Source organism: Psammomys obesus, unplaced genomic scaffold (assembly GCF_907164565.1).
Source record: "Psammomys obesus unplaced genomic scaffold, mPsaObe1.curated_primary_1811, whole genome shotgun sequence".
Classification (NCBI taxonomy): Eukaryota; Metazoa; Chordata; class Mammalia; order Rodentia; family Muridae; genus Psammomys; species Psammomys obesus.
The window spans coordinates 15,562,898-15,581,694 of NW_026596051.1; the positions used below are offsets into that span (position 1 = coordinate 15,562,898).

The window sequence follows — 18,797 nt, forward strand, 5'->3', positions numbered from 1 at the left end:
CCTTTCCAGGAAGGCCCAGAGCACCTGTCAGTGACTCCTGTGGCCTCCAACACCAGATCATTCTGGGCTGCAGTTGCTCTGGCTAGTGGGGGGAGGGGCTCGGACATTGGCCCAAGGCCTCCATACCTGGCAGGGACAGGACATACGGTAGGCGCTTCCCCGTTGCTCAGGCCCTGTGCAGCCAGCCAGCCTGGCGCTGCTGTGAGCTTAAGACGCACTCAGAACAGTGACCAACTTATATCCACCCACACAAACCTTGCCTGTGCCTGCTGTGGGAAGAAATCTCTCTCAAAATACGCGTTTACTTCCCCCCTTACTTTTAATTTTATATCTTGGGTTGCATATTTTCTTCATCTAGGAAAAGTCTTTGCCGATTATTTCTAAAACAAGGCATTTTAGAAAACTTCAGCAGACAGGCAGCGGGAAAATCACAAGCTGGGGCAGCCTCTTGGCTATCGAGTGCCAACATTAAAGCAGCAGCAGGGTGGCCAGCTGCCCAGGGAGACCCTTGAAGACACAGGTCAGGTCAGCAAGACGGGAACAAAGGAGGCCTCGTGGTCCACTCCGAGCTGTGGGAGGGAACAGGCCCTCGCACCGGTGCCCCAGTTGACAGGAGAGGGTGAGCTTGTCAGCCTTACTGTCAGCTGCACTGTCCGTGCCGTGGTGTCCTCCCACCCAGGCTTCCCATGGGTGGCCATGTTGTACAGGGAGGATGGGGAGAGCTGCCAGGAGGAGGGTCCCGGGTATAGGTATGGTGGCCTTAACTGTGGCACGGGGGTCTCCAGGCCGTCTTTGGAGCGGGAATGGTGTTAGATTGGTCATCAGAGGGTAAGTGGGGTGAGGCCTTGAAGGAGGAGGAGGGAGGTATAAAGTTCCTGGCATCAGGGATGCCTGTGATGGGAAGAGAGGTCCCAAGTGGGGGTGGGCGCCCAAGTGTTTTCAGGGAGCAGGGGGCAGTTGGCTAGGCTGGGAATGGCATGGAGTTAGCCAGAAGCAGTGGATTGTCCTGGGAGGTTTGCTGTCTTCTCGGGAAGCTGTGCTTCACCCAGAGCGGCCCACAGTGACCTCAGGCTGTGACCTGATAGAGCTGGTACCCTATGTGCAGACAGGTACCTGGAGTCTGGCCCCTCCACAGCACCCCGCCCCACTCTGCTGGTGCCATTTCGGCTAGACCCTTTCCCTCACACTCCCGTTCACTCAGCTGTACGTGTGCTTGCCAGGCTAAGGTTAGCAGCCTTGGCTAGAAGCGTTGCCGGACACTGTCTAGGGCACAGCCCATTCCAACGTGGCGCTCTGCCATCTGCAGCCCAGACTGCAGCGACTTGCTTGGTTGGTTACAGCGACTCTGTTTCTCTCTTCAGATGATTCTGGGGACGACGACGAAGAGCCTGCTGCCCCAGCTGACAAGAGTGAGCTCCAGCACACCCTTAAGAACCTCTCACTGAAGTTAGATGACCTCAGCACGTGCAATGACCTCATTGCCAAGCACGGTGCCGCACTCCAGCGCTCCCTGAATGAGCTGGACAGCCTCAAGATCCCGTCCGAGAACGGGGAGAAGCTGAAGGCTGTGAATGAGCGGGCCACCCTCTTCCGCATCACGTCAAATGCTATGATCAATGTAAGTGCTCCTACCACCGGCCGATGCCTGCTGTAGGCATCAGCAGGCGCCCGCGTGCACGGAGGTGGGCGCCTGACAGGGCTCTGCTCTCTGTGGCTCCAAGTTACTTTCCAAAGCCAACACCATCCCACAGGCGCCGGCATTCTTTTTATTCTCCTCCCTTTACCCATTAACTTCCGAAGATATCTATCTATCTATATCTATCTGTCTGTCTGTCTATGGTGAAGCTGAAGACAGAACCTAGAGCCTCATGCATGCTAGGCAAGTGCTCCTCCGTTAAGCTATAATCCTCCACACAAGGACAAACATTCATTCGTTCATTCATTCATTCATTCATTCATTCATTCATCCATCCATTCATTCATTCTGTGTGTGTACACATACATGCACATGTGCACAGCCATGCTTATGAGGTTAAAGGACAACTTATGAACTGTTCTCTTCTTCCGCTATGTAGATTCCAGGTAGTAGCCAGCTTAGTGAGCGTCAAGTTCCTTTACTAGCTGTGCCATCTCACCAAAACCGGCGGAAGCAGGGTCCAGCCCAGGGTCTTAGTCAGGGTTTCTATTGCTACAGTGAAGCACCGTGACCAAAAAACAAGTTGGGAGGGAAAGGGTTTATCCAGCTTACACTTCCACATCAAAGTTCATCATCGAAGGAAGTCAGGGCTGAAACTCAAACAGGGCAGGAACCTGGAGGCAGGAGCTGATGCCGAGCCATGGAGAGGCTGCTTACTGGCTTGCTGCCCGTGGCTCCCTCAACATGCTTGCTTATAGAACCCAGGGATATGAGCCCGGGGGTGACACCACCCACAATGGGCCATGCCCCCATCACACACTGAGAAAGTGCATTGCAGCCAGATCTTTCTCTCTTTCCCCCCACTTTTTTTTTTTTTGTTTGTTTGTTTGTTTCATTTGTTTTTGAGACAGGATTTCTCTATGTAGCTCTGCCTGTCCTGAAACTCACTCAAACTCAGAAATCCGCCTGCCTCCGCTTCCTGAGTGCTGGGATAAAGCCGTGTTCCTGCAGCCATGTCTTAGGAGGGCGTTTCTCAACCGAGGTTTCCTCCTTTGTAGCTTGTGTCAAGTTGATGGGAGACTAGCCAGGATACAGTGGAACTCACTGTAGCCAAGGCTGGCCTCACGTTCAGTGCAGTCCTTTTACCTTGGCCTTCTGTAGTACTGAGGCGTGAGCCATGGCAGCTGATATAAAGGAGTTGCTGCGAAATCTGGTCAAAGCCTGCATGAGTGGAGAAAGCCAAGGCCCAAAGTTGAGAAGCCAGTTCAGTGGGCTGCTTAGCCTACATAATGGGGACACTGCTGTGACCCTGGCCCTTGCAGCTGCTCCTGTTCCCTCCCTGTGTATACCCCAAAAGATGGGGACAGGAGATTCGGGGGGAGGTAGGGCTTCCGTAGTGAGAAGGGGTAGTGGAGGTGAGCCTGCTGAGGTTTAGGCCAGCGCGATCATAGAACAAGTGACCAAAGTCCACAAGCTGAGACCCTCAGCTGTGGGAGTCCGTCAGCCTTCTTAGACCCTGGGATCCATGTTGCTGGGCGTAGGAGCTGGGAAAGTTTCCCGTGGAGGTAGGAATAGAGCATTTGAGCATACTTCCATGCTTTTCTTCAGTCTGCCTGCTCAGTGTTCCCCAGACCTCCACCCTCCACGCCCAGGTCTGACAGCCACAGCCTCATCCCCCTGACTCCCTGGAGGAGCACATCTAAGCCAGAGGCACCAGCCTTAAAGAGCCCACCTGACATGGGAACTGAGGCAGGAGCAGTTTCCAGAAATGGAGACTGCTACAAAGAATGTCAGGGGTCTCCAGATACAGCCCGGGCAACACCAGTGCCCAGAGTGGCCCCAGCTTGGGGAGCAGGCCCTGCCGCTCAGAGGTTGTGGCAGGTCCAAATCCTACCAGGCTGCTTCCTCAGTCTGTCAGCAGCATGGCCGAGGGGCACCCACCCACTCGCCACTCATAGCTGCTCCGCTCTGCTCAGGCGTGGCCTGGAGCCCAAGGCTGAAAGGAGCACCCTTGTCCAGACACCTTAGCAACGTGTGGTCCACATGTGTGTGCCAGCGTCTGCTCCCGGACCCCACTGTGCTCAGGGCTGTGGCCTGCAGCCAGTGACAAGCACAGTGAGGGCTGTGGACCTACAGTGATCTGGCTGCCCCGGGCTGGTTCCCACCACCAGGCTGCCTCCGCTCACCATCTTCTTTCTAGCTCATAACCTATATGGACACTGGTCAGTGACCCACCAGATGCTGAGTAGTTAACACTGTAATGCCGTGTGCGTGTGTGTGTGTGTGTGTGCGCACGCGTGTGTGCCCCTGCCCCTGCCCCCATCCCATCTATCTGGGCGCCACCCCTGCCTGCCCTGCCTCCCACCTAGATGGAAGCTTCCTGGGCCTGGGGAGGTTTGGTGACTCGTGCAGTTGGCCGTCGGCTAGTGAAGTCTGTTATCTGGCACCAGAGTCTCATCAGTGTTTACAAAGCCATAAAACAGCTCCTAGGCTAAGTTCGTAAAGATGTGCTTTACGGCACCACCACCACCCCCACCACCCCCGGGGAGGGCTTGGTTATGGGGCCAGTTTCCAGTTCCAGCCTGCAAGGACTCTTGGGACAGTCTGCCTCAAGTGGTGGGAGCTGTGCCATGGAGTAGCTGGTGTGAGCTGACCTAGGGCATCCCACTGGGAACAGGGCGAGGGGCAGGCTAACCCAGAGGACCAGCTTGTTTTCAGCAAGCTTCATGACCACCACTCCTGACCTGGCAGGATAGGGTTTGTCCTAGCAGGGGTGTTTGCATGGCTGTCAGACCAAGTATCCAAACCCTCGATGGGTGCTGGGGGGGGGCATAGGCAAGCTTGCCTGGGGGGTCCTGAGACAGGAGGGGTCACCCCTGGCCAGGGTTTGGCTTTCATTCTGAGTAGGACTCCAGCCATAGTTAAGAGAGGCCTCATAAAGGTGAGCATGTCCTGGAGGTGTTTGGGGCCGGGAATGTGGCGTCATGGTAGATTAGCATGTACATGGCCCCAGTTCTGTTCCCAGCAACATACCAACATGCCAAGGTTGTAAGCTTAGTTTTTTGTTTTTTTTTTTTAACCAAGCTTACTTTATTTAGAGTTTCTAAATGCTTCTACCTCCCTTCCAACCACAGACCAGGGGCAGGGGTGAAAGAAGGTTATTAGGTAAAAGGTGCTGTAGACCTTTTTAGAAGAAGTTCTTTGGGATGAGTCCACTCTTCGTTGTCCAGCAGTCCAGTCTGAAGGCCAACACCAAGCAGCAACAGGAATCAGTACAATTCACAAGATCGGGACAAGTCAGCGAAACTGCAAGGCTCAGTTGCATTGCCCTGAGCAGTTCTCTGGAATGCTTCTCTCTGTGAAGTCAAGTGTCAAAGCCGGAAGATCAACACAGCAATGTCGATCCAAAAAGTGATGTCTCACTGTCCGTGGGATTCTATATATGTCCTCTTCTCAGAGTCCACCCACAGATGTTCTCAGTTGGCCAAAGTCATGCCCCTCACGTGAGAGAGCGCACCACAAAACATGACGTGCCCTTTCACAAGCCAGCCTCTAGCAAAACATCACAGGACTCAACTGAGTCTTCAAAGAAACCAGACACTTCCACTTCACCAAAGACTTAGAGAGGCCCTGAGAAGAGGGAGGCCTCCATGGCTTCAGGGTAAGCCAGGCAGGAGGAGGCCTCTGCACACCCCAGGGGTCAAACCCTCAAGGGGCATCATTCCTGCAGGGGCCGTCCTGCACTTCTGGCTTGTGACCCAGAAGCTCTGACAGCTTTTCTGAGTCTTGCTTTGCACACCGATGCTAGCATGGTGAGCACGTGCTTCGAGAGCAGGAGCAGAAAACACCCGGGGTTGCCTCAGCCTCAGGTAGCACGCAGCCTCAGATAACTATGGCTGAAGTCCTACGCAGACTCTCCTGGAAGGCTGGGGACTCAGGGATGGAAATCACCCCAGCTGTTCGCAGAAGGAACAAAACAACCCTTCGCCCATGTCTCAAATGGAGCTATAGGAAGGCGTTTGGCCCCCTGTGGCTGCACCTTCACTCGCCACCCTGCCCTGACTGCTGAAGCTTGCAGCAGCCCACGCCCATCTGGAACTCTCTTTGTGCTGACCCTTTGAACAGGGGAGATTCTCCCCACCCTACCCCAGCCCTGGCCCTGCAACTGTCTGAGCCTTCCACACCAGTCCTGATATGCCTGGGTCCTAAGAGAACAAAAAATGAGAGCCAGTTGGCCCAACAAACCCTGCCAGGAACCCTCCCACCCCCTAACCTGAGGCCAGGAGGCCAGCAGCAGCTTCTCTTCTAGGTCAAGCCTGCCACATCCCGAAAGATGTTGGCAAATCTGGGCATTATTTGGCCCCTAGAAGGAAGGTCCTTTCATTCCTATCATCCAGGGGGCCAGATGATAGGCTTTTTGGTTCCAAACTACCAGTGGGACAAGTGAGGGAGGTCCCTTTGACAGCGCCCAGGAGTGCAGGCCCTGTGGCTCTTGTGCAGGCCCCTATGCCCACCCAGAGAGCAGAACAGCACCCCGCCCAGTTTGCCTCCTCCTGCATCTGAGGACACCAAATGACATCGCTGGTGCTATGAACCCTCCTCACCTGCAGTGCCGCTGTAGCCATGTGGCTGTATAGGTAGGGAGGCCCTGCCCAATGGGCATATAACCGAGACCTTGAGGAGCCCTCACCAGGCTTGTGTTGGCGGCAGGAAACAGGCAAGGCCCTTCCTGTCCCTGGCGCTCACAGCCGAGCAGCCTCCTAGAGATAGGTTGTCATACCTGACTTAGTGGTGGACCTTCAAGTTGGGGTGGGGTGGGGTGAACTGTCCTATCTGAGGGGCCAGTGGAAAGAGAGTTCCAGAAGTCAGTCCAGGCCCAGCCAGCCACCCCTCATGGGAGAATGACTCATAGGTGCCAGTCGTGGACACCTCTATTCCCAAAGAGCAGAAGGCAGAGGTGATGGCTGCACCGTGCCCTGGCAGGATGAAGAAAGGCTCAGGGTCATACTGCTGAGGTGAGCCCCAGCCTTTCTGATTCCAGGGCAGCCACAGCCTGCTTCCTTAGGGAAGGAAACCGGCCCATCGCTCCCATTGGCTGGAAATGGGAGGGCAGGACAAGCTCCCCGTGCTTCCCGTCCTGCAGCCCTTCCATCAGCATCACCAGCATCCATGGGCCCCAGCACTTCATAAGCTGCTTGTGGCAGCACTTGGCAGCCCATACGCCCTGCAAGGGCAGGACCCCATGGTCCTGTAACCTCTGTGCCTGGTACAGGGCCAGCACATAGGACTTCAGCAAATGAGAGAGAGAGAGGAAGAGAGGAGGAGAGAGAGGAGAGGCTGACCAAGAGAGAATTGTGAAAGGAAGGGGGAGCAAATGAATGAGCTGCTCCGTGTGTGGCAGAATTTCCTAGTGATAATTTTTTGGCTGATAAAAGCCAACCCAGCAACTCCTGCTTGAATGATTGCCTGGGTAACTGTGAATTGGCCTGCCTCTTACGGGCGAATCTCACAGCACTAGTAGATTAGCCGGGGGGTTGTGGAAGAGCCTCGGACCTCTGTGCACCATGGAGAGGTGCTACGCCAAGCTCAGGACAGGGCCATGTCCTCGTTGCCCTCACACTCCAATCCTGGGAACCAGGCCACACCTAGCAGTGTAGCATGAGTCTGCCCCTTTCAGGTTGCAGGTAAAGGGCTGAATCTGAGTGTGCTGCAAGCTCACACTTTTAGTGCTGGGTCCTATGAAGGTGAGGAAAGAAAGCTGTCAGGCTCCTTCATTTCCCTCCCCACCCTCCTCCGATAAGCTTAGCTCTGTGATGAAGCTAGATGCCAAGTCTGAAGAACAGGCCTATGGTACCTGCTTGCTGGGTGACAGCAAAAGTCCTCCCTGTTTTCCCCAAGACTTTGTTCCCCACAAAATGTGAAGCCGTCGTCACCATCCATATTAGTTGGGTGCCCAGAGTGGCCATTTTGCCTTTGTCTTCCTCTCAGAATGAGCAAAATAACCTGGCTTCCATTTGAATGTCCCTGCTTGGAGAGTGGGCTAGCAGTGAGGCCAGCTGTGAGCTGAAGACCGAGGTGGCAGAGGTGCCTCGTGAGTGGGAATAAAGGCTATGAAAATGTCCTTCAGGGTACAGGCCCGAGCCAGGAGAACGAGAACTTTCACAGCCTGACACCTAGCCTCACCCCAGTTCCGAGGGATGTCCCATAATCTTTCCCAGAACAGGGCTTGTGCAGACAAAAAGTGGGCAGAGCTGACTCAAGGAGAAGCCCCATAAAGGACCAGAAATCGCCCAAGTGCACAGCGGAGGGTAGGGAGCAAGGAGGTCAGACTAACCTTGGGTGCTGGTCCCTGAGTTTACCAAGGAAGCATCTCACGAGGCAAACCAAGGCCCCTCCAGAAGAGCTGGAAGGAGGGATGGGGGGCAGGGGAACCTGGAAAATCTTGACTCAATGATGTTGTAAAGAGTGTAAAAGTAAGTTATTCACCTGATGTAATTGTCTCAGAGGCTTTACTGTCTCTGTCTGCTAAGGTAGGCCTAGTCCTGGAAGCTACTAGCCTCTTTACAATCTAAAATGTTTTCAGCCACTGAGTAAGCTCATCCCTTCTTTTTCACTTCTTTCTGGGCTCTGGCTGGCTGATTCAACTCAGCTCTTTTGGCTCAAACTCCTCTCCAAGCTGAATGATTTCAAACTGGCTTCTCTGAGCTTCTGACTGAATTGCTCACTTGGCCTCATACTAACTTTGTCAATATGTTCTAATCTTCTGGCTCCTTCTCATTCTCAGGTGCCTTCTGTCTTCATCTGTGTCTAGCTTGTTCCCTGCTCAACCTCTTTCTGTAAACTGCCTCCTCTCTCCCTCATTCTCTGTGGTGCTCCCTTAAGTAGCTTTCCCTTCCCCTTTCTTCTTGTGAGAGGTGGGCATATTCTATTCTGTCAGATCTTTTTCTGATTCGTCACTTATTCTGCCACTCAATTAGACATCACTTTCAAACATGGGCGCTTCCTTCTACAAATAACTTTACCTTCATTGTTTGGGATTAAAGGTAAGCACCACCACACCTGGACATAAGGGTTTTTTTTTAATTTTTTTTAAATTTTTATTATTATTATTTTTTACCTGAAACTTGCTCTATACCAGGCTGGCCTTGAACTCAGAGTTCTGCTTGGCTCTGTCTCCTGGGGTCAAAGGCATGTGCCACTACCACCCAGCATGTCGGCATTCCAGCCAGATCACTCAGACCTAGAAGATCTTTGGATGTGATCTCCTGCCAGAGCAGCCATGTTCTGAAGAGCAGCCATGTTCTGAGTTTAAATTCCTCTACAGGAGATCCCACAGGATAGGGGCACCTGATTGGCTTGGCCTGGAAGGATGAGCTAGTTGGAGAAGGCTTCAAGGGCAGGACATTAGGGGGAGAAAGGAGGTGTTAAGGGGAGACACTAGGGCAGGCGGGTAGGTGCAGGCAGATGTGGAGATACAGTCCACACCTGAGTACTTCATAGAAACAAAACAAAGGGGAGGGTGTCTCTATTTGCACCAATTACAGAAAGAAGTGACAGAAGGGCCACTTAGGAATGGCTGGGATGTCCCCAAAGCCTCATTTGGCTCACCAACCAGGAGGTCCATGGGCGCCTTGGGCCAGTCCAGCAGCGTATGGGCCATGAGATACAGTATTGCCCTGGTTCTTCTGGGACCAAGGAACAGGCTCTTGCTAGCTGACCAGAATTCTGTTCCTGACAGCTTGCTCACTTAGGGTCTGGGGAGGTGGATTAAAAATAGAATTCCAGAATTGTCTGAAACCAGCCGGCAAACCAGCAGACAGATGGTGTGCGTTCCTGCCTGCAAGGGGTGAACTATTTTGAACATGGAAGGGCTATTTTGGAGTTTTAATTGAAGCACAGAGCTGCCTCCCCAACCCTGAACATGAGTCACAGCCAGGAGAGCCCACCTATGTCAGGGAAGGTCTAGAACCTAGGAGTTACAAGGAGGGTGACATCCAGAACAGGGTAGCCTGACCTTACTACCCTAGGCTTTGACCCGGAGGAGACCAGGAAGGAACTATGATACCATAGTGGCTTCATCAGGCCACAGGGGCTCTGAACTGACCCCCCCCCCCAGTACTACCATTACAGTTTCAGGGGTCCCCACTCTTGATTCTGGACACCTGTGATGGCCAGGCATTTTCCAAAGAGTAACTTCCGGTTGTGGCAGATGGGGCCTGCGGCAGCACGGCTCCCTCCCACCTGTGAGGGTGCATTCAGCTAGGGCTTCTTGTGTGCATAGGCCAGTGAGCTACTTACTCCTCAGTGGGAGGGCAGGACCCTCTTGGTCCCAGTGTGCCTACTGGCTCAGGCCAAGCTGGGGTGATGAGAGAGACGCTGTGTCTCTGCCACTTCCTCCCCATTTACCACCTTGGTGCTCCCTGGCCATTGAAAGGCCAGGGTATCTCCGGTAACTCAGGACCACAGGGGGATCAGCATGGTCAGCAGGCAGCCTCGACCCAGAATCCTGGGGAGAATTCTACCTAGAAGCTGAGACACTTAAGTACCTCTGTAGATTGGATGCAGGGCAGGTCCAGGCAGGCCCAGGCAGGTCCAGGCAGGTCCTAGCCTAGCCACAAATTGAAATAGCTATTCTTCCCATTCTCCTCTTGCTCAGGGTTGTTGGTTCCTATTGTATGGGCTGGTAGCTGAAGATAGACCAGCCACAAAGAGTAGCCCCTCCCCCTGGACATTTCCATCTCCTGTGTGAGCCCAGTGGCTGTCCACCATAGCTTCCAGTAGTCCTCTGGTACCTTCCTCATACCATCGAAAAGGGAGATAACCATGGAGACCGAGTTTTAGAGTGGACCCTGGCATCCACTCTGCAAACCCTCCATGAGCCTGAGAGGCTGCCCCAAGGCCACACATAGGCCAGGCAGAGGGCCCGGGCAGGCTGAACCCATGACTGCTGCTTCTGCCTGTGTGAGGTCACCGGCGGGATTAGGATTAGAAGCAGAAAAAGCGATTAGAGTTTGTCCTTCTTCTGGGTACAACGGGCAGAGGTTTCCAGGTCAGAAACTGTATATCCCATGGACACCTGCTAGGAAGGGAGAGTCCCCAGATGGGTAAAGCAAGGCCCGGACTTTCCATCCTGGAGCCAAGCAGAGCCAGGCCCATTTGGGAGGCTGGCCATCTTGAGGTTTTTCACTCTGGGAGATTTCAGTAGGCTCCATGCCTACCCCGCAGAGAGCCTGCATACCCATGTTCCCTGCCACGTTTGCACAACCCTGGGGAAGTGGAGGAAGGAGCAATGCCCGGGAATTGAAACCCTCTCCCCATCCTAAGGGACAGTTGACCCAACAGCCATAGACTGTAGGCATCCCTGGCCCTTCATCCCACCAGGAAGCTGAGTTGTCAGAGGCAGAGGGGCTGGACAGGACGGGAAGACAGGCAGCGCCCGTGTGGAGCCGGGCATTGTCTCTGGCTCCCAGGTGGACTCCATTCACCTTGCCTCCAAGGGTTCAGGATGTGAGCAGCCCATGGACGTGGATGGGAGACAGCATGTCTCCTGCTGATTGGGTGGGAAGGAACTTCCTGGCCCTAGATACAGTTGTGGCAGAACCTCACAGGAATTGTCCGGCCTTGGTAGGGTCAGCCAGGCTTTTCCTACCCCACCCCCACCTTGCTCCCTCACTTCTCCCCCTTGCTGGGCCCCAGGCTTAATCCAGCTTAGTGAGCACATCCATCAGGGCACTGCCCAGCTCAGCATTCCAGGGCAGCAGGGCCAGGCTGGCTCCACGGTGTGGCCAGGATGAGGCCTGGAGAAGGCCAGTGGCAGCAGAGAAGATCCTGGGAGTTGGGGATGGAGAGCAGGTAGGTGTGTTGGGGCCGGAGGGGCAGATGGGCATGTGACCTTCACAACCAACCAGGGCGGCCCATCTGTGCGAGGAGCCCCACCAGGGCGAAAACAACGGCCATTGAGCTCCTTGATGCAGAGCAGGTCAGAGCCAAATGTGACACTCTGGGATCTGCACACACCCGGGTACTCCAGCCACATGTGGTTCAGATGGGGCCCAGCTGCCTGTGGGGTGTCTGACTTCCCATCTCCCGCCCTACTGCCCCCACAGGCCCCGTGCTAACTTCCGGGTAGACAAAGGTCACATATAGCCAGGGTATCTCCAAGCGACTGCTGCCCTGTTGATGCAGCCCCTCTCCCCGAGGCCAGAGCATCCTTGTCAGTGAGCATCTCCCCAGGCTCCATTCCACCCTTGCAAGACCAGCGGATCCCACATGGTCTATGCCGTCAGAGGCGTGGGGTCAGCGTGAGCTAGCAGCGCCAGCTCCGTAGCTTGGAAGACACACGGGTGACATGCAGAGACTCAGACCCCATCCCGCACACTCTTCCCCATGTCTGTGGCCAAGCCCACGTTCTCCCTCTTGCACGCCCCGAACACCTCTGAGCTGAGGGAGGCTTGCCAAGTAAGGGTTCAGGAACTTGCGGGAACAAGTGGGTAGGAGCTCACAGCGGCGGGCAGAAAGGCTGACCACATGGTGAGGCACAGGAGGACTGCGGAGGAGTGCAGCCCAGGGGATGCGTGGGGGGAGATACTTTTCGATTTCGTTTCCAGGAAGCCCACACCACGTGGCCTCTGATGCCAGTTTATGGGATTTGTTAGCATGACCTTGGGCTACCATTTGATGGTGTTTGGCTTGTGGCTCCCTATGGGTCATGTTTTAAATTTCATGAGCTGTGAGGAAGAGAACAAATGCTCCTCCATGTTGATGCTTGTTGACATGACTCCGGAGCCCTAGCGGGTGTGAGAAAGTGATGGAACAGACCATGGAGTAGGGATGAGCAAGAAGAAGCAAGAGGCCTTCTGCAGAGCTGACAGGATTCCCACACATGAGGAAGAACCTAGGAAATGATGATGATGATGATGATGATGATGATGTGTGTGTGGCATCCTTTAGCTCTCAGCCACAACAGGCCTCAGCACATTCACTCCAAGTCAAGAGGACCTTGTACGGGCCTCCTGGTGGGAAGTGCTCAGCTGTATAGAGAGGAAAGATTCCAAATCCCAACCTGCTTGTTGACCTGGGTGGGGCCTCCTCTGGGAGCCTCAGTCAAGGGGCAGCAAGGAAGAATGTGGGGAGTTAGCCCATCCAGACCACGCTGGGAAGGAGAGTGTTTTCCTCCCAAACACTGGGTCCTTACCTCAGCCCTGTCACTTTGTAATAGGATGGGTAACTCTGCCCACTCAGGGCTCCCGAGAGTCTGGAATGTCCCTAGGGTACCCAGAAGGACACTCTGCCCGTCCTTTGCTGCTGCTTGATCCTGGGACAGAATGACCAAAGAAGTACCACCTGGTGTAGCCACTGGTCCAGCTGCCACTCTGTTGTCAAGGTTCACATGAGCACAGGCTCTATGGACATTGCTGTCCAACCTCCTGATGAGGACACGGGCTGAGTGGCTTTGCCAAACTCCATCCCTCCAGTTTCCTGGCATTTTCCACCCCGCTCTTCTGGGTTCCTTGGGTAACTCATGCTGTGTCTCCAGGTCAGCCTCGAACTCTTCAAGATGGTTGGGAAGTGCCCTACCTGTCCCCCACCCCCAATCATAGGTCTTAGCAGGGAGATGGGGAAAGAGATGTCTGAGAACTGTGCTTGTTAAAGGACTGACATGGCAACCAGCTCAAGCACCACGCTGGGTCCCTATCAAGAAGTCAGGAAGGCCGCCAAGGCTCAGGCTGTCTCTATGGAGGGTTTGAGACAGCTGAAAACAGAAATGCCACCTGGTGCGGAGCTGTGGGGAGTCTGCCCACCTTGGAGGGCCATCCCTCCTGCCCAGAGGGAGCCCCCAGGACACCTCTGATCTCGCCTGTTTCCATCAGTTTGAGCCCTGGCTAAGTACTCACTGGGCTGGCACGCCTTCTCTGACACTCCCTGCCGTTCAGGAATCCCATGGGAAGAGGGTTAGTATGAACAGAAACAAACTCAGTGACATGCAGCTGCAGAGGCCAGCAGCTGAGCAGGTCTGGCCTTAGTGGAGCTGGGTGATTTCCTGGGCTGAGTTAGAGAAACAGTCTGAAGAGCCCAGGGACTGAGGGCATGAGCACTGGTGCCTGGGCAGGTGGAGATGGCGGCCTACGAGACCATAGCTGGAGAGTGCACCCTCAGTGTTCTATGTCACCCGTCTCCCAACAGGCCTTTGAAATGGCGCTGCATTGTTCCCGTGTCCCACGGAGAGAGTGCGACACACAGGGTACCCAGTGGCCCGGTGGGTGGGACAAGAACGGTGAGGGAAACAGTACTGGGGACGCGGCAACTGAAAGCACTCAAGCCTGTGCGGGCCCAGGAGCCATGCCCCTTCTGCTGGGCGTCCTGAAAGGGCAAGTCCAGTGGTCCAGCTGGGGCCAGAGCTTTCCTCTCCGTGTAATGACAAGGACATGGTGACCTAAATCTACTGTGTAAGAATGTAGTGGATGTAAAAAAAAAAAAAAAAAAAAAAAATCTGATGACATACTAGGCCACAACCTTGAGAAAACTTGATAAGATGGTTAATTTGTCAACATGACACAACCTGGAATGAGCTGAGAAGAGATTCTCAAGGTCCATGTTAGGTTGGCCTATGGACATGTCTGTGAGGGGCTGTCTTAACTGATACGGGAAATTCCCAGCCCACTGGGGGCAGCGCCATTCTCCAGGCAAGGATTCCTGACCTATGTGAGAGTAGAGAAATGGAGCTGAGCCAAGCAAGCAAGTAGCCATGCATGCATTTATTCCTTTCTGCTCTTGACTGTGGAGATATGACTACTACCTTGAAGAGACCCCAGCACTATGACCCCTCTGCTATGATGAATAATAGCACCTGGAGTTGTAAGCAAAATGAAACCCCTTTCCCCTCAGTTGTTTCTTGTCAGGCATTTTATCACAGCACAAGAAATGAAGCCTGCACAAAAGGTGTCATGGCAGAGCATAGTGGCACACACCTGTCATCCCGGTATATGCGGGAGGCAGAGACAAGATGGTCGTGAGTTGGCCAGTTCTGGCCAGTTCTGGCAAGTTCCTGGCCAGTCCTAGCTACATAATGAGACCGTCTCAACAACCCTCACCACATACACACACACACACACACAGGCAGAGGTATATGTAAAGAGACTTGCTGGAAAGTCCCAGTCTTAGGGGCCCTCCCCCTGCCACCTTTTTTCTATGTTTCTGTATCACTGGAGATTGAACCTAGAGCCCCTGTCACTAAGCTACATTCCCACTAGCCCTCTTTCTACTTTTTATTTTGAGACAGAGTCTCACTAAGCCACCCAGCTGGCCCTGAACTCACTCCGTAGCCTTGAACTTAAAGTCCTGTTTCAGCCTCCTGTGCGGATGGAGTTTGAGGCCTGTACCACCATGTTCGGCTAGGGTCAGTTCAGCTCAAACAAGACACAGTAGCCTCTGTGCCAGGAAGTATGTGGCTTGCTGTCCTTGACCAGCAGGGAATAGTCGGAGAGACTGAGGCTATCTTGGGTCACTCTGGGGACCTAGCACCCAGAACGGATGTTCTAGCAGACAGCTGAGGCCCTAGCTGTGTTGAGCAATACAGAAAGACAGTATTGTAGTTTGGGCATGCTCCAAACAGGAGCCTGGCTGAGGCAGGCCGACCAGGCCACAGTCTAAGGCTTACATGGCTGCCGGTCCTCCCCAGGCCTGCAGGGACTTCCTGGAACTAGCGGAAATTCACAGCCGGAAATGGCAGCGCGCGCTGAATTATGAGCAGGAGCAGCGTGTCCACCTGGAGGAAACCATCGAGCAGCTGGCCAAACAGCACAACAGCCTTGAGCGGGCCTTCTGCAACACCCCTGGGGGGCCGGCCGACCCCAGCCAGAGCTTCAGCGAGGGTGCGTGTGAAAGCAAGGCTGCTGGGTGGGTGGGTACACCCTGGCACAGCCCTCAGCACCTCTTCCCAGTTGGCTCTGCTTTCTACTGTACCTCTCAGGCCCCATAAACCTGTCCCTTAAAGTGACCTCATGTGGGCTTGCCCTGAGAGCAGATTGCCTTCTGTGGTGCAGTATGTCCCATACCTGCCACCAACTGACAATAGCCCCTACCCACCATGTCTAAGTTCAAAGTCCCAAATGTTCAGTGAGCACCTCTTCTCTCTGGGGCAGGGTTGCCCGGGTGCTGGCTGGGTGGCTGCCTACTTGACCTCAGGCTAGGGGTCATAACAGGTGCCCTGGGCAGGAAAGCTGGGCCTCAGGCAGGCTGACCAAACATTGACAGATCAGGAGGCTTCTGGGAGGAAGAGTCTCAGCAAGGACGAGTTGAAAGGAAGATGCCCTATGAGAGCAAAGCAAGTCAGGGCGGTCACAGTGCAGGGTGACCAGAGGGTCAGGTGTCTGAAGTGGGGCAGGAGGGTAGAGGGGACAATGTCAGGCAGATGATGTGTGCTCTGTGAGGCTGCAAACTGAGCGGCTCTGTGTGTCCAGGAAGCTTCTTGACTTCCAAAGGAGAGAACAGTGAAGAAGATGAAGATACTGAGTACTTTGATGCCATGGAAGACTCTACATCTTTCATCACCGTAATCACCGAGGCTAAGGAAGACAGGTAGGGGTCTCCTTGTGCAGTGATGGCCACTGCAGCCTGGGAGGGTGTCCCCCTTGCTGGGACAGCCTCTCCTGCTAGATCTTAGGCTACATCTAGCCTTCTGAGCAGCTGTACACTTGGGGTATTCTTTCCGTCTCAGGCAAGATAATATTGCAAGTTCTATTCTTTGTTACATCAAAAACAAACAAACAAATGCCTGACTGGCTAATCTGGAGGTTAGCCAGGGTAGCGGCTGGATCTCTTCCAGGCTGGAGGGACAGAGTGGGGGAGGGTAAGAGCCACACACCCAGCTGTGGAGGACAGCACAGGTTGCTGTCACTCCTCCAGCACCGTCACGTGAGAACAGACCAGATGCCCACTCTGGTTTTGTACCTCCAAGCCCGTTTCATAAAAGCCTGCTCCTTTGATCTGTTTCTAGATTGACAGGTAAAAATGCAGTAGTGACCAGTGAGGGCCCACGGTGTGGCTTGTACTGACAAACGGGTGCAGAGGGAAGATGAAAAGCAGGCAGGCTGGACAGGAGCTGCGGTCACCAGCCATTCTTTCTTGACCTGAAACTGAGGCTTCCCTGGACCAGCATGGGCCATCATTTCCCTGCCCCACTGCCCTCTGGGGAAAGGGCTGTCTAACCAGCAGCACTCTGTTTATCTCGGAAATTCTGGGAACATTAAATTTAAAAAGAAAGAAGAAAGAAAATAAAGCTAGGAGCGGTACACACCCTAGGCGCACCCCTTTAGTCCCAGCACTCAGGAGGCAGAGGCTGGTGGATCTGAGTTCAAGCCAGCCTGGTTTACATAGAGAGTCCCAGGCCAGCCAGGGCTACATAATGAGTTCCTGTCAAAAAAAAAAAAAAAAAAAAAAAAAAAAAGGGTTAAAGACAGTATCTCAGTAGCATTTTAAGTCTAGGCCTAGTGTAGCCTGCCCATCTGAGCTACCTTCTACTCCTCTGCAGCCGCACCAATCCCCATGGCTCTGCAACCAGGGTGGTCCTGTTACCCTCACCCCTGAGGGCTCGGGCTCCCTACAATCACCCATGCTTCCTGAGGCCCTGGCTGCCGGGCTGACCCACACTGCCTATCCACAGGCTCCTGGAGCCTGGGCCCCTCAGCCTTGGTGCCCCTGCATCTGTGCCAGTCTAGCCCACAAGTGTCAGGAGAGCAGGGGTGCACCAGACCCCCCGCGTGGGGAGCAGATAAAAACACACTTCATGTCTGGGGTGGGAATGGGCCTGGGTTCTCCTACAAGGCTCTCCCAGACATAGTATTTGCCATTGCTTCTTCTTGGTCCCGGGTACGAGGACGCTTGGTGAGGGCTCTGCCGAACAGCGAGTGCTGATGGATGAATGGGGCTTCAATGCGGAAAGCCACTGTGGCGGAAAGGACCTCTCTAGACCACTGCCTGGGTCTCTCAGCCCTCATCTCAGTGCCCCAAGTAGACAAGGATAAGAGAGATGCCTCTGGGCTGCCCTCGTGCCTCAGCTGTCTGGATAGAGGGTAGTCAGGGTTAGAGATGGTTATCAGAATCTGTCCGTGACTTGCCTTCCCTTCATTTCCTGCAGAAAAGCCGAGGGTGGAACTGGGCCAACCTCTGTGGACTGGACCTCATCAGATAATGTACGTGAGGCGAAGACACGCGTGAGCCAAGAGGTGGCCAGGCGCCTCTGCTTTAGGGTGGGAGAGGTGCCAGCACCGTGAGCTTTGATGCCACCTTTGGGTCCCAGATCTGCCTCCCATGCGGCAGGCAGAAGTGGCCTCGGCCCTTCTCACCAAGCAATGCAGCAGCGTGTGGCTTACTGCCAGTTGTTGGAGGGCCGGTGGAGCCTGGGGGCCTGCTGACGGCCATGCCCGCTTCTCCGGCAGGCATTAGGTGGCGCCTCACTCCTGCCCAAGGATTCATGCAAAGTCAAGAGGCGAGTCCGCATCCCTGACAAACCCAACTACAGCCTTAACCTCTGGAGCATCATGAAGAACTGCATTGGCCGAGAGCTCTCCCGGATCCCCATGCCGGTAGACACTTCTGGGCAGGAGTCATGGGGGCTCCTGGGGTGTATGAGACTCTGGGAGTGTTGTTTCCTTCATGGCCCCTGAGCAGTGTGTGACTGACTCTGTATTCCTTAGACTATTCCACTGAGAACAGGGGCCTTCAAACTGTGAAGGAAGAAGCCAAGGCAGAGATCTGTATGATTAAGGCCTGGAGGGGGGGGGGGAATCCCAGAAGTCCCCATAGTGTCCCCACTGTCTTCACATGGTAGAGGGGGGTGGCAGAGATAGGTAGGCTTAGGAGAAGGTGGTCCTTCCTGCCAGAGGCTGTTCCTGGGGCCCTTGTGTCACAGAGATGCAGTATCATCTTCACCAAGGGAGGGCTTGGGGGCTCCTGGCTAGCTGGAGTTACTGTGTGACTGTCTCCAGGGTCTGTGTCTACACTGCCCAGCTGAATCTCACACACACACACACACACACACACCTGGAGGATAGCATAAGATGTTATCTGGAAAGACTCACCTTCCAAGGGAGCATGACCCTGAGTTGTTTGGGGCTAATGGCCTGACTCCCACCCAACCTGCATAGCACAAGAGCCCGGGGCA

General features: G+C 54.4%; 1 protein-coding gene across 2 annotated transcripts in view; it reads left to right on the forward strand.

Annotated features, from left to right (window-relative positions):
• Positions 1-18,797, forward strand: part of Osbp2 (oxysterol binding protein 2) — a 152,940-nt gene that overhangs the window by 126,207 nt on the left and 7,936 nt on the right. For both annotated transcript variants that reach the window (XM_055624242.1, XM_055624243.1), the window contains 5 exons: positions 1,362-1,618; positions 15,315-15,507; positions 16,096-16,213; positions 17,772-17,826; positions 18,073-18,219. In XM_055624242.1, the coding sequence (XP_055480217.1) occupies positions 1,362-1,618; positions 15,315-15,507; positions 16,096-16,213; positions 17,772-17,826; positions 18,073-18,219 (770 nt within the window). The remainder of the gene's footprint in view (positions 1-1,361; positions 1,619-15,314; positions 15,508-16,095; positions 16,214-17,771; positions 17,827-18,072; positions 18,220-18,797) is intronic.